The sequence below is a fragment of the Cyprinus carpio genome, chromosome A13, assembly GCF_018340385.1.
Source record: "Cyprinus carpio isolate SPL01 chromosome A13, ASM1834038v1, whole genome shotgun sequence".
Taxonomy (NCBI): domain Eukaryota; kingdom Metazoa; phylum Chordata; class Actinopteri; order Cypriniformes; family Cyprinidae; genus Cyprinus; species Cyprinus carpio.
In genome coordinates, this window is record NC_056584.1 from 9,375,482 (window position 1) to 9,403,437 (window position 27,956).

General features: G+C 36.2%; 1 protein-coding gene across 1 annotated transcript; it reads left to right on the forward strand.

The window, feature by feature from the left end:
• Positions 1-27,956, forward strand: LOC109101146 (transmembrane protein 150A-like). Its single transcript, XM_042768664.1, has 8 exons — positions 1-266; positions 693-893; positions 6,469-6,516; positions 8,599-8,685; positions 10,638-10,705; positions 17,105-17,232; positions 25,515-25,692; positions 26,082-27,956. Exons 2-8 carry the CDS (start codon positions 829-831, stop codon positions 26,324-26,326), a joined length of 819 nt encoding a protein of 272 aa, XP_042624598.1. The 5' UTR covers positions 1-266; positions 693-828; the 3' UTR covers positions 26,327-27,956.

The window sequence follows — 27,956 nt, forward strand, 5'->3', positions numbered from 1 at the left end:
TTTTAAGTGCGCGTTCAGTCCACACGGCGGGACGAGACACAAACAGCGCCGACCGTCCGAGAGGAGCGAGGCTCCGCAAATCTGTCGAAAACACTGAGAACGACGGAACTTACACGGCCGCTTGTCATTTGGACGCTTGAGGATTAACGATAAACCCGTGGCGGTTACTGGTGATTGATGCAGTCCGTTCCTGAACAGCCTGCGCTCTGTCTGAGGGTCTAACAAAGGTGGGAGACGCGTCTGCTGTCCCCTATCACAGGGGGAAGGTGAGACACAGTGTCCTCACTCTACACTCAACACACGGCTGTTACAATTACATTAAGCTGCAACTTCAGTCGGCCGTTTTGCCTTTTTACCAAAAGGATGTACTTCTCCATGCTTATTACAGTTTTCAATCACAGTCAAGTTTATTCATTCAGATACACACCATGCAGCATGCAGCAGTTATTTCAGTCATCGAAATGTTCTGTTGTAGACATTAACAAATATATAAACTAATATAGTACATGCATATGTAAATAAGAGTATGAAAGTGTTAAATTGTGTGTAGAATAATGCAGATTTCACAGTTTGGCAAACAGGTATGCATTGTGCAGTAGTACAATATCATATGTCCAAAATGCCAGGTGACAGTCTAGGGAACTGTTTATCATGTTTTTGTCATTGAAAAGATGATTTATTTTACATTGCAGATATGATCTTTAAGATAAGCCAGTTTGGGGTCATGCAACAAGTATAAATGCACATTGACGAGCAGAGGGAGACAGGCTGGCGAAGGCGAAAGAAGTGGATGTTTTGAGGCGAGCAGTCGAGGACCGTGTGCTGGAGATGTCTCTGTGGATGATATTACCTGTCAGCCTCCCAGCTCTGACCATCACTGGAATATGGGTTGTGTAAGTCCATTTTATGTCATATCATATGATACGATCATGCCTTGGAAATGGACCATGCTCTGGATCCACACCTATTATGGATAAAACGTGCAGATGTCATGTATGCTTTGAGTTAAGATTACATAACTTTAAACCTAATTACATTTTTACTTGGTTGCACATCATTTCAACAGTTTATATAGGGTCAATTTTACAACTTTATGGTATAGGGGAATAAATGATGTAGCTTTTATTTGTCACAGATTGTTTTAATAGTGCGATGTAACCAGTGCCCAGCTAACAAAAAAGGATGTTTTGCTAACATTCCCATTTAATTATAAAAACATTATTGCTGAGCTATCTTAACATTTAAAATGTCCAGGTTTTAAAAATGTTTTTTGGTTTTTGTTTTGCAAATGTTTTGCGAACATTCAATTTTATAATTTTGCAAACATTAGGGTAATGTTACTTTTGAATGTTCTCTGAAACAAACAGTAACATTTAAAAACATTAGACAATCATCTAACTTTCAGGAAAAAAAGTTCCATGAATGATGTTTAAATAATGTTTTGGGAACATTATTAAAGAATTTTTAACAAATATTCTATTAATGTTACTGGAAGAACATTTGGTTTATAACTTTGAGAGAGCATTCCATGTTAGCTGGGTACATACACAATATGCTGAAGCCAGTTCATTTTATGCAAATATATCACAGCTAAAGGTTTGGCCTGCACTGAAATGGTTTTTATAGTACACAGAGATTCTATCCTTATCACAAAAAGTGTGTTATGTCTCTAGGTTAATTTTTTTTGGGACACCTCAAAGCTTCTTCTGAATCGTGCAGTTTTCAATGTAAAATAATTTGTTATGGAAAGGTGTAATATTTGTGCAAGTATTAAATCATGAGCCAAAACATCCGAAGTGTTGCCACTTTCAGTATCATTTATATTCAAATTCCTGAACCTTGTCTTTGAGGAGTGGGTTATACATAAATCTGCAAAGTTGCCCATAACTGACTCACCTGAACTTGCCTGAAAAATGTTGAAGACTTTGAGGTCATTATTAGTAAAGTTGTCATGGTACAGAAATGGAGAGAAAGCCCATGATGTTCAGGAAGAGAGCTGTGCATGTGATTGACTGAAGAGTAAGTTTTAAGGAAATCAGGTTTTTGATGTCATGTGCGATCGCAGTTGTTGGAAGACTGTGATCAAGGGGATGTGGAATACCTTTTATGCGGTTTTATTTGCTTGAAGGTGCAGTGCTATGCTGGTGTCACGTTGCTTGCCCTTCCTTCCTTCCTGTGAAATGCTTGCAGACGCTCTGTTTCTACGGGGAGTTCAAGATCCCCTTCCTCTCCTGTAGAGCCTTGAGTTTGAAGTCACTGAGGTGGTTACATAAAGCCTGTGTGAGGAGAGGAGTGAGTAAAACAGAGGAGGGCAACTTAGAGCAGCATCAGCGCTTCTCATTCACTATGCCAGAGAGAGAATGTTTGGTTTATTCTTTCCATGACTCCTGTAGTGACGGTCTGGGAGAAATTCCCAATACAACATGAACTAAACATGTCCCGTTCTAGAGACTTTTTCTTCCATTATCTGTGCAAGAAAGGGCATGTTTACATAGCTGAAAATGAAACCTCTAATAATGACCTATAAAAAAAATGAGTTAACGTTTCCAAAATCAACAACAACTAACAGTTCAAACTGCACAAATGAAACTGTTTGGAGTGATCTCACACTCATTGTTTTAAAATGTAAAAACACATTTGTTAGTGGCAGTTTTTGTGTAGTATGTAGCCCCCAGTTACACCCTAGTGATACGGTTGTTTAAATTATTCAGGGTACATTGTAAAAAAAGTTTCCATTTAGGAAAGAGTTTCCAAGCCAATGTTTCCACTTGTACGGTATTCCTATACGTTGAGGCTTTTGTTTATGGTAACGTCACACAGGCTTGAATAGTCCCACAAATATGTGCTGTTCCCTGCAACGTTGAACACATTGTTTATGCAAAAAACACTGAGAATATTTATTCATAACAGAGGCTTTATATTTTAAAGCCTGTGCACTTTAACAGCTGAAACTGTCAGTGCTACATCTGTGTCCTCAGTAGTTGTGATAAAATGTTTGGAAATATTAGCATTGTGCCTCTCTGGTTTGGGATGTAGCCTAATTTTCCAATCAGATCAGGTTTGGTTTGACTGGACCTGATTAATTTCTCACACTTACATATACCTGCTGTGGACGCGCAACACAAGCTGTCTTTGTGAATGACTCGAGTGTGTGATGTTGAACGGAGGGGGTATGGACACCGATGGAGTCTGCCATCTGTTTAAAAGGTTGTTCTTAAAAAGATTTAAGCAATTAGATTCAAAAGGGCTCATTAAAACATGTTTCTTAGATTATGAAGCACTCATCCTTGGTCCGCGCCTCTTTCTTAGACAGCCTTTATTGAGAGTACTGTAGCTTTTTAAGCTGGATTTTTAGCATCATTACTCCAGTCTTCAGTGTCACATGATCCTTCAGAAATCACTCTAATATGCTGATTAGGTGCTTAGAAACATTTCTTATTATTATCATAGTTAACCGGCTTTTCTGTAATATTTTTGTGGAAACTGTGATGCTTTTTTGCAAGATTTTTTCAAGATGTAAAAAAAATAATGTAAAAAAAATTTATAATTTTTTTTATAATGCATATGATTTTGCAGCAGTTTTCACCCCCATTAAACAGTTTGTAGATGAGCTCTCAAATATGTCTATTTTTTTCAAGTGATATAGCAGAATGCAAACCATACTGTATATAAATGTATAAATTTCCTTACAAAAATCAGTTTGATGTTGAAAAATGCAACTCATTTTACTATTAAAATTGTTGTTTAAATAATTTGTGGACATTTATATTTCCAAGTGTTTGTATTTCCATTCTAGTTTTGACTTTGAAATTAGAAAATATTACAAACCTTTGCCAAAGCTTAGCTTAAGTCTTTATTTAATCTTTTATGTGCTACAAAAGAAAGAAAGTCATACACATATTTCATTTGTGTGTGTGTGCTATTCCTTTTAAGCCTTTGAAAGAACAAAAATGAAGAAGTAACGTTTAGCCAAGAAAGTCCAAATCTTATGGTGAGCAGATGGGCTGGGCTACTCTGTATCCAGACTGTGTTTCTGAGGAAGGCCTGTGTGCCTCTCTTTGATGTTGAGAGTGACCTGGTAACAAGATGCCTGATTATTCACAACACCAGCCAGGGCAGATGGCAGAATGTTTGTTTACCAAATGTAATTTCTCTCAGCGTTTTGCTTAGTGTAGTGCAAGGCTCAGGTGATCTGTCTCTTGTGAACACACACACACATACATTTATTTGAGATAAAAACAAACCTAATTGCTGCTTAGCCCACTTCTAACCCTGCGTGCTGTCAGATGGAGTTACGCTTGACAAATGCAAATGTGTTTTTGGCAGTGTGGTATGGCCAAAAAACAAAACAAAACATATCTCTGTATATTTTGGCTGAAATGCAGCTGTATTTCTATACATTCTCTCTCTCTCTCTCTCTCTCTCTCTCTCTCTCTCTCTCTCTCTCTCTCTCTCTCTCTCTCTCTCTCTCTCTCTCTCTCTCTCTCTCTCTCTCTCTCTCTCTCTCTCTCTCTCTATATATATATTTTTTTTTTAACATCCTGTCTATTTTTGTCTATTTGTATATTGTTTATATTTAAGGCAATGAATATAAATATAGTGAAAGTAGGTCATGCTATCCATTATGTGCAATAAAGGAGCTAAAATCACATTACAATCTAAAAACAAAAACAAAGCTTTTTCAAGCAGAAGTTCAATTTATTAAACTAAAAACGAAAGTAAATGAACACAAGAGCACAGATTAATTGCATTATATTTTGATTACCCCATTACTGCTATCTGCTACGATAAATACACACTTGTAGGTTTAAAATTCTAGATATGACACAGTTATTGAGCTCTTATTCTGTTGTGCTCCATCTGTTTGGCGTGCTTGCTCAGTTTAGCAGAGAATCTCATGCAAAAGGCTCCTGACCACAAAACGGAAATATTTCCTTGACTTTCTAACAGTTACAGATGGAAAATATACCTGTGAAATGTAAGTCCTTTGAGGAAATCAGCACATCTCAAATGCATTAAACAGAGCAAATCAGATGTCTGTTAAAGATCGCTTCATTTGGAAAGCATCTGCCGTGTACAAACATCTGATAGACATCTTTAAGGTTGTCAGTTTTACATACATTCTAAATGATAAACATCTTAAAGACATTTTCTAAACATCTATTTGACATCTGATAGGAAACATCCTATAGACGTATTGCAGATTAGCAAACACTCTAAAAATAAATCTTATAGATTGGATTATTGGAATAACTGGATTATGCACTTTCCCTGCAGCAGCTCACTCTGCGTCTTCTGCTATTATTCAGATGCGCTCAAATCAAACTGCTAAATATTGATATAAATGTTACTGCCTCATACCATATGACCTATTAAAAATATATTGATATATCGTACAAACTCGATATTCTGTTAAAATTGGTAGGCAAACGTTTACTTTGACTGTTATCTGATGATCCTGTGTTCATTGACCTCTCCTGAGGGTCGATGTGACTGGATCAGGAGGGCGTTGACCGTTAGCGTGAGTAAAGAAGGACACATAATGCCGATGTAAGCTGAAGATATACAGGTCATATTGACTTAATTTCCAGAGCTCTCTGGTTTTTGGTTCTGTGCTAGCAGAAAACATGTCAAAAGGACATCAACCTCTGGTTTTATCAGTGAATACACAGGCTGTTGCAGTGGTATGGAAGGAGTTGATAGCTCGTTCTGTCTGTCCATAAGCATCACGTATAATAATAAAGTAACTTGTAAGATTTTATGTGTTTCATACCTTTAAGTGTTGGGCCTATACTGTGTCTCTTTGTGTAATCTCAGACATCAGTGGTATAAATTGGTTTTGTGGTCAGCTTGACTTGAAACATTGATTTTAATATTCATGGCTGCATTCAAAGACAGATTGTTTAAGGCCATGATGTTTTTATTTTGATTTGTTTATGTCCATTTAATTTAGATGATGTTTATTATGTACAGATGCTATGGTAACACTTTACAATAAGTTTTAATTAGTTAACTACATTAGTTGACATGAGCTAACAATAAGCAATACTTCTTCAGCATTTATTTAACCTTTATTAATCTTTGTTAATCTCAGCATTTACTAATATCTTTTTTAAGATCAAAAGTTGCATCTGTTAACATCAGTTAATGCATTGTGAACTGACATGAGCATGAATGTTTCGATTAATTATAATTAACAAAGGTTAATAAATGCTGTAAAAATATATTGTTTATTGTTAGTTCATGTTAGTTAAAGCATTAGCTAATGTTAACAAATGATATTCTATGTAAAATATTACCAATGCGACAATAAAGCTCCAAACATTCACTTTTCACAATCCTTTTTAAATGAGACAAATTTGTCCTTGCAAATAGGAATGAAATACAAGCTTGAATCCTCCTTTTAAAACTTTTGCTCTGATTTTTGCTGATTATGTGGCTAATATATCATAATTTCTATTTTTCCAGGTATGCCATGGCCTTGTATAACCAGCATGTCTGTCCTGTGAACAACTGGTAAGTATATTACAATATACTACGGAATTTTAAAATAATTTATTTAAATTAAATACATGTGATTAAATATTTTGAATAATGTTGAATTCTGTAATGCACATTACAATTAAGAAATATTTTTAAAAGAAAGTTTTTTTTTTTGAAGAAATAATGTTAAGTTTTAAAAATATGTATAATTTTTTTGTTAGAGTATTTTTATTTTCATATGTTTATTATTATGTTGGTAACTAAAATGTGCATATTTTCATCTTTTGAAAAAAAGAGCTCACTTTGATGTATGTGCTTTGAAGCTATTAATCATTTACTGATAACACCTTTTTAAAATGTGCATATCAGAGAGAGACCTCCTGACTTTGTATCTCCTACACTTCCTCTGCTGCTCTAATGAGTAATGTATTTGATGAGATGTTGAACGAGTGTCCGAATCCTTTCTCATTAACTGTACTTGGCTCAAGGACGTGTCAGCCAGTGAGGAATTTAATCCTGTTCATTTCATTGTTAATCGCAGGTTAACTTGTGCTTCATACCATGAGAGCTTTAGTCAAACATTGGCATATGGATCATAGCGGTGTCTAGGTAACTTAAATGTTAGCGCTGCTGTTGGGCTTTGGGAGGTGTCACACTGTACTTTAATTATTTAAAGCAGTAATAATAGCATTTGTGTGTGGGTCCGTGAGCAGAGGCAGTCACAGAGGATTACTCGTCATTAGCATGACTGATGAATAAAACCCACCGTTTCAGAATATCAGTGAAAAACCTGTACTTTCTTACCAGGTGTCATATGTAGAGCAAATAAAAGCATTTATTTTACTAACAGTAACTAGTGGAGCTGAAGCTGAGCAAACAAGATCAAATTCAGTCTGTTTAATGCAATGTGGTCCACCTTTTTAAAGTGCTTTGCATTCTTGAGTAATTTTTAGACTCTGGAAACAACAGTGGTCTTTCATTCATTTTTTTTTCTCTTGGAGGGAGGAGCATTAGTCCTGTAGAGCGGTATGTGTTTGCTTTAGTAATGGTGTGTAGCCACGTTCTGTTTGCTTTGAGTTCTGCATGGCATAGTATAGGCCAGCCAAAAGTACCGACTTCAGTATCTGTGTAAAAGTTTGGTGAAGAAGTGGGTACTTTTGACTACCCTAGTGTAGTATGAATCAAAGTTATGGCGACTGTCAAAACATGTTTATACTGGAATTGAGTTGTAACTCTGGTCATATTATCCAGCGTACATTAGGAATGCAGCGGCGTGTAACCAAATTCACAGACACAACCCCCTACGGCCACCTTGGCAATTGAATCACAACAACTGAAAGAGTGTACTTTCTGTTATTTAAGAAACTGTGCCATTTTACAAACATTTATTATATATAAATGCATGAATGCATATTAGTCATTTTAACTGAACATTTTAACTGGACTGGTGGTGGTGCTTTTTTGGTCATTCAGTGTTTCTGTAAAAAAAATAACAAAAATATTGATAAGATAATAATTACTAAGGATTAATAAGCTATTGGATTCATGAATATTAATCAGGTTGTGTGCATTCGCTCGAACTGATTTGCTGAAATCAGTACAGGGACGATAATAGTTGAGCGCCAGGCAATGAGATTGCCGTTTGTGTATTAGTTCCGCCTACTACAGGAAAACCCGGCAGTTATTTTGACAGGAAAATACAACCAAGAAAATCGTTTACATGTATCGCTTCAACTCTCTCTCTCTCTCTTGTGTGTGAGACAAAGCGACGGCGAGGCGTGCGCCTTCACACTAGAGTTTACGGGTACTTATGTCAAATACAGGTATGCTGCGCATTCATTGAGATGAACTGAAAAATAGCACAGATCGCTTGATTTAGATTTAGTCGCATATGCAAGTGATTTACTCGCAATGTAGAGGGTTGAGACAGATGCAGCTGTCCTACTCAATACACTCAGATCTGTCTGATATGATTCATTATTATTTATGGCCAGTGAGCAAAACTCAAAGTATCTCAAAGTAGTCTCCCAGAGACTTAATGAACTCATTTTGGCTCTGTTTTAACTCCATATGTGTATTAATAATATGGTGGTCTATGTATTTGTTTACTAACAGGATGTATAACCATTCATGTGAGGTGGATCTGCCAATGCAGAGGGGACCAACCATGTGCTGTACTCTGGACAATGTTCCTCTCATAAGGTCTGTATGAAATAACAGCAAGAAAACAAGTAACAATAATGGTTTTAACATTATTTTATTTCAAGCAATGAAAATATTTTTTGGTGGTTTTAGTTTTAGTTTTAGGTTTAGTTAACTGTACTAACCCTGTATAATAGTTTCTAAACTATCTAATAGTTCTCAAAAATATCTGGAGGTTGTGTTTCTAATGCTTTGAAAAAAGTAATTGAATTGAGTGGTCTGTGTCAGCACATTGTTCATGCCAAGACCCCTTCCCTTCCTCTGCATGCACGTCATTTCTATTTTCCTCAATCTGAAGACCGAGATGGGGTCAGGGGGAGAGACAGGAATCTAAAAACATGTGACCTACGTGGCACCCTTTCGAAACAAGATATTCACCTTTACAAAATATTTTTCCTGCTGAGAGGAAAACACTTAGAGGAGCTGCAACTTGTACACCACACAAAGGAATTTCCCAAATTACTGAGGAAAAAACTAAACCAAACTGACAAATAGGACAAAAACATTGAGATGGTTTTAGCCAAAGTATGTTGTTCATTTATTTGATTCTTCTAGGCATTTTATCATCAAAGGGAAATCTGACAATGCATATATTGTGGATTCTGGAATAACTTGTGGGATCCCGAGCTGTTCAACAGACTGTCTGTCTCTTTTGCCTCCAGAGCTGTGTAGTTTATGGAGTATGAACTCGAGTTATATGTTTAGTCTTATTTATGTGTGCCTTTGGGTGTGTCCATGATCTGCATTTCTACCACCAACAGTCTGTGTATGTGTGTGTGTTTGTGTGAGGGTTTGTTTTGACTGCTAGCCACCGTAGTCTGCGGTTCTCAGCCCAGAGGTGCTCTGAAGCGGGTGAAAGGTCAGATCAACAGACACCCGCAATTAGAACAGGACACACATTTCCAGCTTATCATTATAGAGCTTAACACCTCAGTGATTTATTTATAGAAAGCATTGCTTTATGTAATAAAGTAGAGGCACATTTGGCAGGAATCTATTACGTGGTTTTGGAAAGCTGAGTTTGGTTAAGAGAATTTTTATTAGAAGAACATGGCTTTTGGGCATACAGTTAATTTACAGTTATTATGTCATGGCCAAAACATTTACTTTCTTCTATGTAACAAAATAATTTTTCAATGTTTGAAGACTATTCATCCAGATACAATGGCAATTTTTAGACAAGCTGGATGTGATTCTCAATGAATAATGATTAAATTTAACTGTGCCCCTTGCACAAGACTAACATATGGTTTCAAAAGTCAAATGCATCACTTTTAATGAGACTATTATGGTGCTTTTATTGACATTTTTTTAATCTTAACAACTGTTGTCATTATAAAAGTGTTTGTTTGGAAGAGACATGAAGAAAAAACCATACAGGCTTAGAAACCTATGACGGTGATTAAATGATAACAGAATTTACATTTTTGATTAAAGTAACCCTTTAAGGCAATGAATCCAATGCGCTATGTAGTAGGTAGCCTGTCATTCTCAACACTCTTTGGCTGATTGGCTGTAGATTTAGGTTTGTTTACTCTATTTATTTGCAACTGCATCTCCTTTTAAAGGCTTCATACCATAGTGATATGTTATATAAAGCTGAAATGGCCTTCAGGAATGATTGTGTTTATGAGGAAGATTTCCTTTCATGGTGAAGTGCTAGTTTTTCTTTGGTGAAGGCCTTATCTTTGCTTATCTTTTGACATTTCCCATACCGAGTGACAGCTGTGTGGGAAAAGCTAAGGGTCCTCAAGCCCTTTTCTAGCTCCATCCCAATAACCCACAGCTGCCAGTGTGCTCCCAAGAGCCAAACAGGCCTGTTTTAGTCAGCTGCCAATAGGAGTTCATCTCTCAGGACCCTTTGCTTTGGAATGTGCATCTATGTATGTGTGTCTGTTCATGTGGTGAGAACCCTGGACATCTAACCTCTGTTCTGATGTTCTGATCTGCAGTAAATGCGGCACACTTCCTCCAGAGAGCTGCTTCTTCAGCCTCATCTGCAGCACCGGATCCTTTATGGGTGAGTTTACAATGCACATCTCCCACTTACACTACAGTTTAAATGTGGGTAAGATTTCTCTAAAAAGAAAGTAGTCTCTTATGCTCACCAAGGCTGCATTTATTTAATCAAAAATAGAGTAAAAACAGTAATATTGTGAAGTTTTATTGAAATTTAAAATAGCTGTTTTCTGTTTGAATATATGCTGAATTTTCAGCATCATTACTCCAGTTTTCAGTGTCGCATGATCCTTCAGAAATGACTCTTATATGATGATTTGCTGTTCAAGAAATTTCTTTTATTATTATCACTGTTGAAAACTTAAGTTAAGTGCTGCTTAACATTTTTGTTAAGTACCATGGTACTCTTTTTCAGGATTCTTTTATGAATAGAAAGTTCAAAAGAACAGATTTTATTTGAGATGGATTTTGTAACATCATTAATATCCCTTTTGATCAGTTTAATGCATCCTTAATTCAGAATAAAGAAATTATTTTCTTAAAAAAAATAAATAAAAACTTGTTGGCCAAACTTTTGAACAGCAGTGTACATTCTATTCATTTTAGTTTGTATTTGCATTTACATATGTAAACAGAAAGCACCACTCTAAACTTGCTGTGTTGTGCTAATAAGGATGCTAAAAAAAAAAAAAAAAAATTCAGTGTCAGATCAGTGTTTACACTTTTTGGCGAAATCAACCTGCTGATGGCTTACAGATTTATCTGCATGTTAAGCTGGGGTAGGAGATTCTGATTGCACAGTTTACCTTCAAGCGTCGACTTCCTTTTTCCTCTCATTTACATCATTTCTGAACTTTATTTTGATTTTGGAATTTCAGATCAATCTGTAGTTCACTCGGTAAATGATTCCCATCTGTAGCACAATGATTCACTGTCTGGGCAGCAATCAGCTCAGGAAACCACAGGCTTAGTATGTTTGCGTTTGTGTAATATCACCACGAACTATACAAGGTCAACTATCTTCAACACTACGGATTGGTTTATGTTCACTCATGTCAGATTTTTAGGGAAAGACATTATCATCTAAATGCTGACAATACACACTTCTCATTATCTAAACTTGCCAGGAAAAGCAGTTGTTTACATGTAACTTTGATATTTCACAACTCAAAAAAGTCAGATTTTTAGGGAAAGACAAAATATTTATTTATAATGATGGGTTGTTGATGTAGTTGCTGATTATTAAAAAACGCCAAGTGAGTTGCTGTTCAGGAAGGATGAATCATCTTCAGAAATGATCTGAATTGAATTTGAATCACATCACAGCAAAAACAATGACCAGAGGGCAAGCAGATAAACAAGAACAGAAATCCCCTTTGAATACAAATTTTAATAGGTAACATTGACATATTTGAGCTATATCAGATTACAAAACATCTTATTTTTTAAGACTTGTTCATGGTGTTCCCTGGACATAAATTCAGCTGTATTCTGTGTGAGCAGAGCTATACTTAATGTAGATGATGTCGGTTACAGCCGAGTGCAAACTACACAGCAGGTCTGTGAGAGTAAAGAATCATTGGTTCAGAGTGACCTCTGACCTGAGCGTCTGGGCCTGGTGGCAGTGTTCATGCTGTGAGCTGAAGGGCTGTATTGTTGTGTTCAGTCCCACACCCAGTGTAACGATAACTGAGAGTATTCTCCTGCTGGGAGATTCGGGCTCTGCCTGTTTGCTCAAGGAAATTACCGTTGTTCATCCAACAAAACAAGAAAGTTGAATTTTGAATAGTTTTTGAAAGTGTGTTTTATATAACACGACTATCAAACAAAACCTCCTTGAATGCTACGTGACTGATTGCATCACCGTTCCAGGAAAATAGGATCTTAATGCAGTTGTTTACACTAAAAAGTTTATAAAACACCACGCATGCCGATCATTCTATCAATGGTGACCAGCGGTTCCCCAGGGCTGCATTGTTTTCTCGTGGCTTATATAATGCTCAGTGTTTCCAAATCTGAGCTTTCAAGAGCTCTTTTTGATGTCAGCATGCACTAGAGGAAACATCTCTCAGCACTGTAGCACTCTAACAGATGGGAAACAGGGTGGAGAGAGTTCACAGCAGGAACTGACTGAAGCTAGTTCAGGCTCCCGAAGACCGTGTGACAGGACTGTTTAATTTTATCTCCTGTTTTTTGTTCTCTTGAGGGAATGCTGCACCAAGGTGAAAACCCTTGATCCATTAATATACAGGTCATCTCGCTAATGTGTTTGGGCTACAGTATTTCCGCCACATTTCACCCGTTACAAACTAAAACCTTTTCGGAGCAGAGACTGCTCCATGATTGGATTCTGTATGTGCACTGATTTAGAGTCGTCGTGTCATCCTCATACAATATTCCTCACAAGCTACAGTAATTTTCACATCTCATTGCCCATTAAAAGCTTTTCCATGGATGGTTGGTGGATGAGTCTCTGTCCTTTGATTAAAAGCAGTCTCATCCACATTAATTATCTCATCGGTTTTTATATGATATTTCTTTCATCCACAGGAAATTTAATTGTAATTAAAACTATTACAGATTGCTTTCCTTAACTGAAATAAAACTAAAATGAAATATAAATATTAGATGAATAACTTAAAAACCAATGATTTAAAATGTTTCCTTTGCAACTAACTGAAATAAAATAACTTTAAGTTGAAGTCCTGAAATTACTAAAATTACTAAATGAACTGAAATTGCCAGTTAAAAATAAAATAAATAGACATAAATAGAAGCTAAATAGATGCAACTAAAAACAAACAAAACTAATGAAAATGACAGAAGCACATAATGAAGTTACTAAAACTTAAACTAAAATTAAAATTAATTAACCTGAAAATATAAAAATTAAATTTCAAATATTTAGACATACTATTACAGTATATACCAAATAATACTAGAATTAGGACTAGGAAGAGGAAATTGTACTGGATTGAAATGCAAAGAAATTAACTCAAAGTTCAGTCTGTCTGCAAATGATCAAACTTCAAGGCTTTTTTTTTTTTTTTTTTTTTTTTTTTTACCTTTGTCAAGCCAACATTCCAAGTTCGGCTTTACAAACCTTTGTAAAATATTTATACTACTGTTTATTTAATTAATTTCAAATCTACTTTCTTTTATTTCAAATTAGAACTGCAATTCTGCATCCTTCAATTCAAATTTAATTCAGGTCTGAATAATGCACAACCATACTTGGCAAGCATCCTGTCTAGGGTTCTCTCACACTGTCATGTTGACTCCAGACCAATGACACGTTCAAGGCGTATTACTCGCTTTGAATTTACAGAATCTGAAACATCTAGCTCAAGAGAGGCACATTTTCAGGCTAAACATTGCCATTAATATAAAGTGAGTTTGACTGGAGTTAAACATAGCTTTGTTTGTCTGTGAAGTGTGGTGGTAGTTACACAGCAGAAATAATAACTTCCCATGTCCATAATAACTTTTGAGTCCCCTGTCTTGCGCCCTATGGAACATATTTCCAGAAAACAGTGTTTACAAACACACCTACACACAACCATGTACCCAGGCAGGCAGTTGGAAAGACCTTGACCTTTTTTGACCTTTTCATTACAACCATTTAGTAGAATGGGATTCTGGGGTTGTCCAGAGCACAAGAAGATAAAGTTTAAAGTTAGTCAGTGATAAACAGATATATTTAGCCGTTTGCAGATAGCTGTCTGTGCTGAATTCCCATTGTTCCTGAACCTGTTTCCACTGAGGGCCCATTCATGAGGGAATTGTCACAGAAGATGCTTGGGAAGGAAGACTGCAGCTGACAGTGTAGTCTAATGTAGTAAACAACCATTACGCGCCACAATTCCTGTTGCTGTTGTGCCATTTCAGCTGGATTTTATTAAACAGTTAATTTCCTCAACCTGCAGACATGTTGTTTGTTTTTCCATGCGCATCACTTGCTGTATCGAACACCATGCTATATCGAACATAGTAGTTACTAGTTACAAGTTAGTTACGACTGCAAAAGTTACATATAGCCTCTTATATGTAGATTGCTGAAAATACCAGCATAGAAGGTCACCAGCATATGTTTTGTTTTGGATGCTGGTCCTCAATGAGCTCTTGATCTAGCTTAATCAGCAAGACTTTCTTGATCATCCAGCTTCACCATGCTGGTTGACTTGCATCATACTGGTTAGAAACATGGCTATAGTTGTCCGTAAGCAAGACCAGCATGTAAATTCATGCTTCCTGCAGTGTTTCAGTACTATAAGTAATCATGTCATGACAGTTTTAGTGTTGACTAAGAGTATTCATTTTGCCACTCTTACGGGCCACATCTGCCTCAGTCATTTTCATTAAGCATTAACCCAGCATTAAAACAGTTGAGCCCCTCTTTTCTCCTCATCCACTCTCTCCTCATCTTTCCACATTGTTAGCCTTTACATTTTTCAGGAAAACAATGAGTATTTTCTTGTCCAAAGAATACTGGAAATAATGTTTTGTCAGAGTGAGTCTGACTCGGCATGTCTGAGGCCAGGTGGTTTGGTAATGAGTAAAAATACTAACCTTCTTCTGTCTCATTTGTTAGGTCACACTAACCTTGTAAGATGACATATTGTATGCCATCATGACAACTGATTAAACAACCTAAGGAGAGCAAATTAACTTTGTTCCTGTACTTCAAATGTGACCACGGACCACATACTTTTTTTTAAATTGAGATTTATATGCCATCTCAAATCTGAATAAATAAAGTTTCCATTGATGTATGATTTGTTATGATAGGACAATATTTTGCAGAGATACAACTATTTGAAAATCTGGAATCTGAGTGCAAAAAAATCGAAATATTGGGAAAACGCCTTTAAAGTTGTCCAAATGAAGTTCTTAGCAATGCATATTACTAATCAAAAATTAAGTTTTGATATATTTACAGTATGAAATTTACAAAATATCTTTATGGAACATGATTTTTATTCAATGTCCTAATGATTTTTGGCGTAAAAGAAAAATCAATAATTTTGACCCATACAATGTATTTTCGGCTATTGCTACAAATATACCCCAGTGACTTAAGACTGGTTTTGTGGTCCAGGATCACAAATTATAGCTTAAGCTGGATTTTAAAAGCAAGGATTTTTTTTAAGAAATAAAATATAATAAAGACTTTAATAATGTTACAAAAGATTTCTTGAGAAATATTTCATAAGCAGCAAATCAGCATATTAGAATGATTTCTGAAGGATCATGTGACACTGAAGACTGGAGTAATGATGCTGAAACTTCAGCTTTGCATCACAGGAATAAATTACATTTTAAAATATTTAAATAGAAAACAGTTATTTGAAATTGTAATAGTTTTTTTGAATTTTTAATATTTTTTTTGTATTTTTTATTTTTTAATTTATTTTTTGTTGAGTATAGGATGCTTCTTTGGTGAGAATAGTGTATTTATTAATAAAAGTTATATAATTATTAAATAAATAGGCTATATAAGTTTCAACATCCCTGTGACACTAAAGAGGTGTCAAATAAATTGGTTTGGAGTGGTTTGGAGAATGGATTGACATAGGCTTATATATTTTTGGCATTGTGATAACTGGACTATTTAGCTGTTTCTGTGCATACTTTTAAAAACACTGTTGGTCTCTGTGTCGCTTGAGATAAGCGAACCAGTCTCTCTGTGAAACTGTGCCTGTCACAAATACATTAAGATGCTTCGCTGTTTAATTGTTTTCATTTTGGTGGCTTATGAAATGAATATTTTACGTATGTGTCACTACTTAGTAAAATTAGGAAATAAAATTAGATATGCCTCATAGATCTCATCCTACATGTACGTCAGTGGAAGATTTCCCAATGAGAAGGTGAAGTCATTAGATGAGGGCAAGTCAAAACAGATTTTTCCTTTTCCAGATTTTTTCAGTTGTTTTGGATAGCATGTATCTACTCACCAAAGCCAATTTTTACTTTCATCTGATGCTTATTGAGTATTACTTTTAGTCCCTGTTTATACTGCTAACATTGTATACCTTAAATTAACTTTGGTTAACAGTGTCTGCCAAATATGAAAGTAAATATGAACTCATATCTTAGAAATCTTGAATGTTGCAAAACTGCTAAATGTTTTATGTAACATTTGACAGGGCATGTCTTAGTGACTGTTGCAGACTATCCAGATGGTTGACACGAACTGTTTTGTATCTAAAGACCACATTGTTGAAGGCTGCTAGGCTTTTCATCAGGAATTTTGCATTGATAGGATTTTATTGGTGATTTTTTAAGACTATCCAGTATATATATATATATATATATATACACACACACACACACACACACTATATATATATATATACACACACACACACACATATTCAGTGTCTTTTAAATTTGTGCTTTTTTGCAAATTTAATTGTGGTGTTTCTTTATAAAATAACCATTTTTTTTGTTTTCTCAGTAATGGTGATTGTGATGCTTCGCTATGCCCATGTGATAGAGAAGCACCAGAACTGCGTGTTAAACACAGCAAGTCTCTCCACCGGCTGGATCTGTGCTGCAGGACTCATCATGGTCGGCAATTTCCAGGTACAGCTTGCATAAACCTTACTTGTGTCCAAAAACTGCTCCACATCAGCACAGGAAGTTTTCTTCAGGGTCTTTAAGTTGAACATTTGACAGCAGAAGGGGAAACACACTCTCATAGGCTTCAGGCTGTAACGCACAGTGGCTTCCTGTAGAAAATCTGGTATTACCATGTATGCATGTATTTATAATATGTTTTTTTGAGGCTAAAAGATGATCATTTAGCAAATTAATATTTATCTGTGACATTATATTTATTACATTATATTTTAATGTTTTAAAAACACAAATTCAGTCCAGTGTGTCAAACTTTTTGGCTCCCAGGTCTTTGTGTGTGCTTACGTTTGTGTTTGCAAGTGTATCTTAGGATGCAGTTGTGTGCATGTGTATATATCAGCATTTGGGTTAGAGTTTTCTGTCAGATATTTCTTGAGAATACCTCTGTCATCCGTGCTTGAGTTATACTTTACTCCAGTTCTTTGCTCCCCTGGATCCTCCTCCAGAGCGTTTAGATGAAAGATAAATGCCAGACTCCATAAAGCCCCTCATGCAGAGCCACATGCTCCTCTGAGTCCTGCAAAACCAACATCCTTTACCTTTATTCATGAATCGGTGTTAGCCCTTGGCGACAGCGTTTTTGCAGGTTAAAATGTTTGGGCGTTTGGCCGTGTTCCCAGACTGCTAGTGATGTAGGGAGGTCGGCCAACGGGGGCATCGCAGGTTTTTATGGGCCGGTTGCCATAGAGACAGAATGGGGGAGGCAAACCTTTCTGCTGATAATATAAGCACCTGCATTTATTATCTATGTACCCCATCAAAAGCAACATGTAACCTAATGTGTAGGAGCACAGGTTCAGACTTGTTTTTTGTCCATCCCTCACTAAAGCAGGCTGTAACTTTCATAGTCAGGTGAAAACTTAAAAAAGTCTTGACCCTTCAACCTCGCAACATAATCAACTTAATTCATCTCACTAGCAGTTTTGTTATTGGTTTAGAGCTATTTTGGTTCTGCTCCCCTGCATATTTGATATGTTTTGAAATCAAGCAAAGCTACTCCCTTGAAACATTTGTTTGTTGCATCCTAAAATGGTTTGGAATGGACTGATTCGAATAATTAGTTAATCAAAAAATTCTCTCATCCTTTACTCACCCTCATGTCGAACTAAAACCATTCGTTCATTTTGGAACACAAATGAAAATGGGAAATTTATGTACCTCTATTGAAAGTCTGTTCCACCAAAACATTGATGTTTAAAAAGTTCATGAGGTCCCACTTTATATTAAGTGGCCTTAACTACTATGTACTTACATTTTAATTAATCATTTTGTACAATGCACTTATTGTGTACATACATGTTTTTACATTGTACTTATATTTAAAAAATACCTGCATGTAATTACATCTGTAATTAATTTATGTAATTACATTTATAATTACACTGTTGACCCATCCCTTACACCTTAACCCACCCTTAATCCTAACCATACCACCAAACCTGTCCCTAACCTTACCCGTATCCCATCTCAATAGCAGCAAAAGTGGTTTGCAATATAATATGAACACAATAAGTACATTGTACTTATTTTTGATGTAAGTACATAGTAGTTAAGGCCACTTAATATAAAGTGGGACCGTTCATGAGATAGTAAAAGAATCCACACTAATTGAGCGGTTTAACTGAATTCATCTGAAGAGAGCACAATCACAGTATATGATTAACAGATTTAGATTAGGCTATTATTCACATACTGTATAATCGTTCATCACTGCACATACATAGAGCACATCCAATATGGTAAATTAAAGCTCAACTGTACTTGCTAGATGCACAAGAACCTCATTGATTCAAGGGATCATATGATGAGATTTCTTGTTTTCCTTTGTCTTTGGAGTGTTAAAAGCTGTTCGTGCATATAGAAGATCCGTAAAGTCTCAAAGATTAAAGTCCCAAACCCGAAGAGATATTCTTTATAAAAGTTAAGAGTCAACCACGCCCTCCTAAAACGCCTTATTCAAACACCCCCAACTTATCTACGTCACTGTGTGGGAAGATTTGCGTAACACCGCCCAAATATATACTCAAAGAAAGAAGGCGCAACTTTTATTATCGATTTAGTATTGTTCATTCTCTCTGTAGTTTTGTGTTATGCTGTGTGTTTATATGTTAAAGGAAAGATGGTTTGTTTGTCCTTCCAAAAGAGGACACAACTATACACTATTTACAACAGAGTTCCAGAACAGTTCAACTGGAGGAAAGTTTCTTGAACCTGGTAAGGGGCAGAAATCTCTCAGGTTTCTTATTAAATTGTTACATTTGCATTTTGAGGATGAACGAAAGTCTTATGGGTTTTGGAACTAAATGAGGTTGAGTAAATGATGACAGAATTTTCATGTTCTGGTGAACTAAACTTTAACCTGTTCAGCCAGCTTCACAAGAAAGATCATGATATCTGAATAGCATCTACAGCATAAAAATCATGGAAATTCATGCTGGTCTAACCCAGTCTTTACAGCAGCGAAGATAGCTTTAATGCCTCACGTTAGGTCATTGTGATGATACAGGACCACCCACGCTGTGTGGAGAGCTACAATGTGTATTGAGCCGAGAGTTCCATGTTTGAGTCGCACATGTGAAGTCTGCAGTCCATTTGGTCACATTTGCCAGCCCTCTTTCCATTCCCCTCTGCTGTTTTCCTCCATCAAAAAAAAAAAGAAAGAAAAAAAAACAGTACTCTCCTGAAGTCCCTCCCTCCGCTGCTGCTTGTGTAATGAAAACATGTACAGAGCATTCCTGCTCACTGCCTGCCACATTGTGCTCCAGTCAGGCCTTCATTCAGATGAGCTGAAATATAACAGGGATCCTGTTTGCCAAATAAAACTCCCTTGACTTCAGAGGAGTAAAAGCTGTTGCAGTGGATTGTGATGAAAATCTGTTAAAGACCTGCTGAAATCTAAATGAGAGTTTTTTGGCTTTTAGTTTTTGAGGTTATCTGTGTGCTCTGTAATGTTGACTGAATTTAAAAGACATACACTAACAATCAAATGTTAGGGGCTGGTAAATGTTTTAATTTTTTTTAAGAAGTATGTTATATTGTGCAAAAAATGTCAACTTACTTTCTATTGTAATATATGCTATTTAAAATGCTATTTATTTCGGTGATTGCAAAGCTGAAATTTCAGCATCATTACTCCAGTCTTCAGTGTCACATGATCCTTCAGAAATCTTTCTAATATGCTGATTTGCTGCTTTAAAGAAACATTTCTTATTATTATCATATAGTTGTGATGCTTAGTATTATTGTGCAAACCGTAATACATATTTTTCAGGATTCTTTGACGAATAGAAAGTTCAAAACAACAGCATTTATTTAAAATCAACATCTTTTGTTACATTATAAATGTCTTTTCTCTCACTTTTGATCTATTTAATGTGTAAAAAATATCTTACTGACCCCAAACCTTTGAACAGTACACATTTGAAATCTATAGTCTTCCTCTACTGGGTAAAACTGACCAAAAATATTGATGACTAATCCTGTGCTACACAGATATTTGTTAGATCAGATGCTTTCTAGTATCTCACTAGCAAATCCTGGTTCATGTCGTTGATGTAACTGAAGTCTTTTATTTTATTTAAGGGACAAATCCTTCAAAATGTCCTGCTTTTAGTTTCAGTAGGAAATATGTCAACGTAGGAAAGAACGCTGCTCTTGTAAAGCGACTTCATGGGGTCTTAAAAGTCATGAAATGGTATTCTTTACTTCCTTAATGTGAAATATTTCCAAGTGAATGGAATTTTTAACAAGAAAATGTGTAGTGCGGGACTTCATTGAATCCATCAGGAATTGATTGAGATGTTCTAATGGATCCAGGTGTTCGGAGGGAAGAAGTTGAAAGCCAATCAGGTTTTTATTTGGGTGTTTTAATGGATCCAGGTGTTCGGAGGTATCATATTTTGATGACATGTTTTAGAATAATGTGCACAAGTGAATCATACACAGTACATTAAAAAAGTAGTAAACTTTTTAAGATGACTTTAACTGCAGATAATTCAGTTGTTTTGATTGCAGTTCAGTCCAGCCTTCCAGTAATTAGTTTTGAACTGTTTTATAATGACAAATTTATAATTTGATTTGCATCTAGATTTTTACATTTATAATCTGAAGATCTTGATCCATTCCTATCACCAACGTTTAATTCCAAAATAGGCATTTTTGGAAAGAAAAATGGATTGCTCCATCCTTCCTATTTTCTATAAAATGGAGAGAAGGTTACGGGAAACATGGATGAATGAGTCATGGCTTGCCATGTGCTTTGTGTACGGAGTACAGAGCTATCATGATCTGACAGGCAGGAGAGACAGGAATGAGCACGTGGCCCAAACACCACACATGCACCTCATCACCTCGATTTTCCAGTGAAATAACAAGCTTCTCTTTAGTGACGTATATCAGACTTCTCCAGTCATTTAGTAAACTGCCCTTTCTTACAGCTGACTTCAAGTTCACATTCAAGTCTACCTCCATCCAGTCAGCAACCAATGAACTGCACCAAGTCCCTGTCCTACATTTTTACATTTTTCAATAATCCATTTCCCTCTGATGTAGGGCACAATGTGGAAGAAAAGATTTATCGCTACCTAGTTATATCGCAACTTTAACCCTGTAAAGGCTGACATAAGAAAAAAAAATTGTCAGAAAAATCTTTTCAGACCACATGCCCACATCTTTTAATAATCCAAATCCCATCTGAATAATTCTTAAGTGAAGGCCCTCTGACACTGAGCATGATGTGAATCACAGACGAACTGTGCTTTCACACCGAGCGCAAAGTGATTGATCGTCTTTTGCTAATTCACGCCTGCACACTAGGTGGCGCTGACCAACAATGCATTTTTCCTCATTTATGTATCTCGTATATGGCTTTAACATCGACCGCTGCTCAATAAACAGCATTAAATTAAGATAAATAAAGTTTGGTTCTACACCAGAAATACAAACTATCTATAATGCTTACAAGAATACATCTTAAAATATAATTAGAACTACAATTAGCATGAAGCTACACTTCAAAATTTGTGATTATTAATTTTTTTGCTCAAAACCCACTTTAAACAATCACTGAGTGCTAAAGTGGATTTTGAGAGCGTTGTTGCTCCGAAATTTTCACGTTCAGTGTGAAAGGGCCTTGAGAGTCTAAAGTGGATTTTGAGAGCGTTGTTGCTCCGAAATTTTCACGTTCAGTGTGGTGTGAATGTTTATGTTTAAGTGGATGCTTGTGTGGTCCCCTATAAACATTTAACTACAGCCAAACGCGTGTTTCTTGCTCAGAATTGGACTGGATGAATCATCCTGAATTAATGAAGAATGGGGCTCTTCCTGTGTGGGGCTCTTCCAGTGGGTGTAGTTGCGTTTTCTGTGCATAGAGTGTCTCACTTGGTCTTAGTCCTGATGGTCTGGCAGCTACTGACTGCCAAAGCAAACTGTGAAGATCTTTTCTTCTGCATTCCCAGAGTGGAGGAAGGGGTCCCCAAAGGATAAAATACACAAAAAAACTGAAGACAATGAAAAACTGCAAGACCTGATTTGAATTTGATCAATTATTCAGGTGTCATGCAATTTAAGATTTGGATTTGACAGCCCTACTTATTGTATGCTGTCAAAAATAAGTTTTTATTGTTCTTTAAACACTGTCTGCACAAAGAGAGAGAGAGAGAAACAAATCTACAAGTTTTTCTGCAAGGCAGGCATTCAACCACGTTAAAGCAAGTCCAAATGACAGAAGATCCTTTCTCTACATAGCTTTACATCACTTGCTCACCATTGGATCCTCTGCAGTGAATGGGTGCCGTCAGAATGAAAGTCTAAACAGCTGATAAAAAACCTCACAATAATCCACTAGTAATCCACATGGCTCCAGTCCATTACTTAACGTAGTTGACATCACAATAATGATTGTTTGTAATAAATTTGTCTAGATTCTTTTAAGTTGAAATCGTGTTTGTAATAAATAGTAATCCATACACAATATTGCTTTTTCTATTGAAAAAATCGTCTCATCTGAAACAGAAGCGAAATATACATTTACATTTAGTCATTTAGCAGACAATTTTATCCAAAGCGACAGATCAAGCACTGTTGTTTACAAGCAAATACTGCCCAAAACAGTTGTAAAGAAATATGTTGGTGGATTTTGATACGAGAGGACAACAAGGGATGGACTGGATGGATGGAAGCATAATTGATGGAGCAATGGTTTAAAGTTAAAAAGCAGCGCTTCGCTTCACAAGATGTTAACTGATGGATGTGGATTACTTGTGGATTATTGTGATATTTTTACTTGAGATTTGGACTCTCATGCTGACGGCACCCATTCACTCCAGAGGATCCACTGGTGAGTAAGTGATGTAATGCTACATTTCTTCAAATCTGTTCCAACAAAGAATTAAATTCATATTGCATGGCGTGAGAGTAAGTACATTTTCAGCTAAGTTTACTCCTTTAACTCAGGTGTTCACTTGAAGGTGTAATGTGAGTGGCCAGCATTTTGTCTGGGCAGATTAATGCATCAGTCTCAGTCTCAGGCTCGTTTCCCACAAGACTGTGAAGCTTTCAAGAGCTTCAATCCTTGTCCTTAAACCTGAGATGCACATTACATACCTTGCACATTACAGAGCTGAGAACATGTTTTTGTCATAATGACAGCACAAGTAAGCAATGGGAACAGCAGCTCAATATTTAGACACTGAAGTGAAGGGGAAGTCTTAGCCTTAGGGGAACATACAGGATATCATTTGCTGAGATAATCATTGGTTCACTGACAGCCTGGAGTTGATTTATGGTTTCCAAAGTTCCTCCTGCAACACTTGATACTTTGCTTTTGTTTGTGTGTCAAAAAAGAAGTAAAATAATAAATACAGATCAAGTTATTGCAAGGGATCGATCGAGGGACAGTGATGATATATTGTTTGCTGTCTGATAAACTATAATAGATTGCTATGCAATCATTTGTTTTGAAAGAGATTGATACTTTTAACCAGAGGATGAACAGAGGCTTTATATTGATCCAAAAATACATTTTTATAACATTGATAATAATAAGAAACGTTTCTTGAGCACCAAATCAGCATATTAGAATGATTTCTAAAGGATCATGTGGCACTGAAGACTGGAGTAATGACTGATTAAAAATAGCTCTGGCATCACAGGAATAAATTACATTTTAAAATATCTTACAATAGAACACAGTTATTTTAAATTGGAATAATATTTCACAATATTACTGTTTTTACTATTATTTTGATCAAATAAATGAAGCATCGAGAGGCATTGGAGACTTCTTTTAAAAATGTTGTATGCTCCTTATATTAAAGTACGTTTTAAAGCATGATACGGATTTTAAAGTATGATATGGATTTTTACTGACATTTTCCAGGTATTACAGACCTTGTCTTGTGTGGTTTATAATGTAGTTAATGGGGCTCATTGTAGTTGTGGTTGTTCTGCTGCCCTCTGCTGGTGGTGTTGAATGTGATGTGTGATGTGGCATTGTCTCTGCCTTCAGCACCCAGACCTTAAAAACACTACACAGTCATATTTTGGTGAGCACAGCAAAGCTTGCAGCTATAAAAATGGAAATTATACATAAACAGCAATGTTGCTGTGTTTCCCAATATGCTTCAGGACAATTTTGGGACTGTGGTTTTGTAACTGACTTAGACGTACTGTACTGACAGTTATAACACAGCTTTCATTGTTTAAAGTACAAAAAAAAAATAAAAAATAAAAATAAAGTTGATTGTATATAAGTATGTATGTATATGAATTTTATCTGCTTTTGTGAGCAAATCATATTCATAAAATCAAGTAACATTGATTACAGACAAAGTCTATAAATTATGTTTTTAATATGAGTTTGTGTTGCAATATGACTTATGTTTTGTGTGGTTTTAATTAGTACTTCCTAAACTGATTTTTACCATTAGGGCTTTCTAAATGTGATTTTTCCACAGCTGGGAAAAATGAAAGTGCAAAAAAAAAAAAAAAAAGAAAATCCTAGAGAGGTGGCTATTTTTAGAAAGGAAAGAAAAAAAATCCTGAAAGTTTGTGGTTTTTCCACTTCAAATAAAGGAAAAAATGCAGAACTTTTTTTTCTTATTGGTAACCATGAATTCCCTCCACACATGCTAAACTACGCCCACAGCATGTGACATGTTGTTAACCGTATTTGTAGTTTTGATTGGAGAATCTGTGCTCACTGTTTTCTGTCACTGTGTTCCTCACAGGTGGATAATGCCAAGGTTCTTCACTATGTTGGAGCAGGGGTGGCCTTCCCCACCAGTATGCTGTTTGTGTGTCTGCAGTCTGCGCTGACCTACCGCCTGGCGAAGACTCAGGGAGAATATAATGTGGCTCATTTGCGCCTGTTTATGACCCTGCTGGCCTTTGTAGCCTTGGTGCTTAGTATCCTTTACACTATCACTCATCCTCATGTTATTATATTGTATATTTGTATAAGGGTTGTAAATCAGTTTAGATTATTGCTGTCATAACATCAGATTTTCACTACATGATTATGGTGGCCACAATAATTCACGATAACAATCCAACATTAATGGATTAATTTCGACAGCTGTAATATGTAGCTGTTATTTTTTCATTGGTCAGGTTTATTGTTGCAATATTCTCAGAAATGACATATTCCCAGAATATCCTGTTGTATTCAGCTTTCAGGTTTTGCACTTCTTTTCTTTCCCAGTCAGTGAGTTCATGCATGTTCTTCCTCTAATGCAGACAGGCCTGAGCATGAGTTTACAGTGTTCACTATGATTCCTTGATGAAACTTTCCTCAGGCGGGGTGTTTTTTGTCCAGGAGAGTTTTGTCCTGCAACATGCATCAGCCATTTTCGAGTGGGTCTTCTGTGTCATTATTATGCTTTTCTATGGCACATTCGCTTTTGAATTCGCCGGAATATCTAATGACACAATGATGGTGCTGGCCCGAGGGCAGTCTCTACAGTCTGTAAGCCAAAACCACAAAATGGAGTCTCTTGCTGGGGCCAGTCAGCACCAGACTGAGAGCCTATCCATACTGTAACCTCAGTGTCCTGTATCTGCCAATCTCTCTCAGCACTAGAAAAGAACACTACAGCCGCAGAGGGAAAGTGACAGAAACTGGACCTGGCTCTCCTACAAACGGCTTACCTTTTGCCAAAGAATCCAGCTCAGATTTTGCACATTTTTAAGAGATTTCTTCACTCTCTGGGGACCTTTTGAATCGCACAGCTTCCATACTGGGAAAAACAAAGTTCATTGCCTGGATGTGTTGGAGTTTCCATTGGATCTCATTGGGATTTTAAGTATCTGTGTTACATGGATAAAGGAACTACAGACTGCTAGTTGGCACGTCCATTGGTGAAACCAGAGGACCGCTGCATCAGAAGCCTTCTGCAACACTCAAGCATTTTAACATAGTGCCTCAAAACAATGGTTGTTGTGCCAATTCCAAACATTGCAAGAAAATGGATCCAAAAATGCTGATGTTTTTCTGTGCCTTGAGTTTTTTTTTAGGGATTTTTATTTTCAAAGGTAGTGATGGTTAAATCATATAACATTTTACTTTCACATATCTCTACTGTTTGATAACTGATCAAGCCTTAATCACCATATGCTGTCTGAAATGTATTTTTCGGGAGATTGTCATTACCAATGTGCCTTGTACCAAAAACCAAATACCGATATTTATTAGAAATGTATGTCAATTGCCTTGAATATATAAGGCACGTATTTTTTGGTTTTTAACAACTAAGCTGAACGAGATCAGCAAACACTTCTCGTGAAACAGGTGCATGAACTTATCACATTAAGTCGCCAGTAATTGGTGCCATTGCAGACATCATGTTAGAGTCTATGAGTTTTGCTGTACATTGTGACCAAATGTAACTGAGAAGACAGTTCTGTGGTCAGTGTGATGATAGGTTTCCCTCTTTCTGTCACTGTAGGAATTGTTGTGTTGAGTGGGTGTTTATGGGAGTTACAAGGAAGCATCTAGTAATGAAAGACATGTGACGACGAATGAAGCTGCCCTTTAATGTAAAGGGTGACTAGTTTAGGTGTTCTTAGATGTACAGTAGGTCTCTGTGAGCTGTTTTTTTGCAGACAAAATTGCTTACAGCAGGACTGCAAGTTTATAATTGATTTTGTTTGTTTTGAAAAAACAGATGCGGTTTGGTTTACATTGGTCAAATGTTTTCACACTACCAGCATGACAAAAAAATAAAATATATTGTTCCTCAGTCATTATCAAGGGAGTTTTGTCAGGATAAGAGCCATATTTATGCTTATCACCATTTGATTCCACCAGTGCTGTCCTGAAAACATCATTCATGTCATTGGAGTTTACTAATTCTCTTCGCTCAGGAATTCAGATCTGTCTTTTTCTGTCACATATCTTCTCTCTGTGTTCCAGACTGTGTTGATCCACCAGATATGAGTGGACAAGTTTACTTGTTTAGAACATTTCCTTCATGTAGCCAGAGAGCTTTATTTTGCTTCGATTGCATCATTGGGACTGTGTTAAGCCCATAATTTGGATTAATTTGTTGTTTAAACCATTGTCTCAGAAGTACTTCTGGTGTATTGTTTAAAGAAATAATTCATCCAAACATAAAACTTCACCATATACTCAACTTCATTTTGTAAATTCAGAATTCAAAAATTCAAATGCT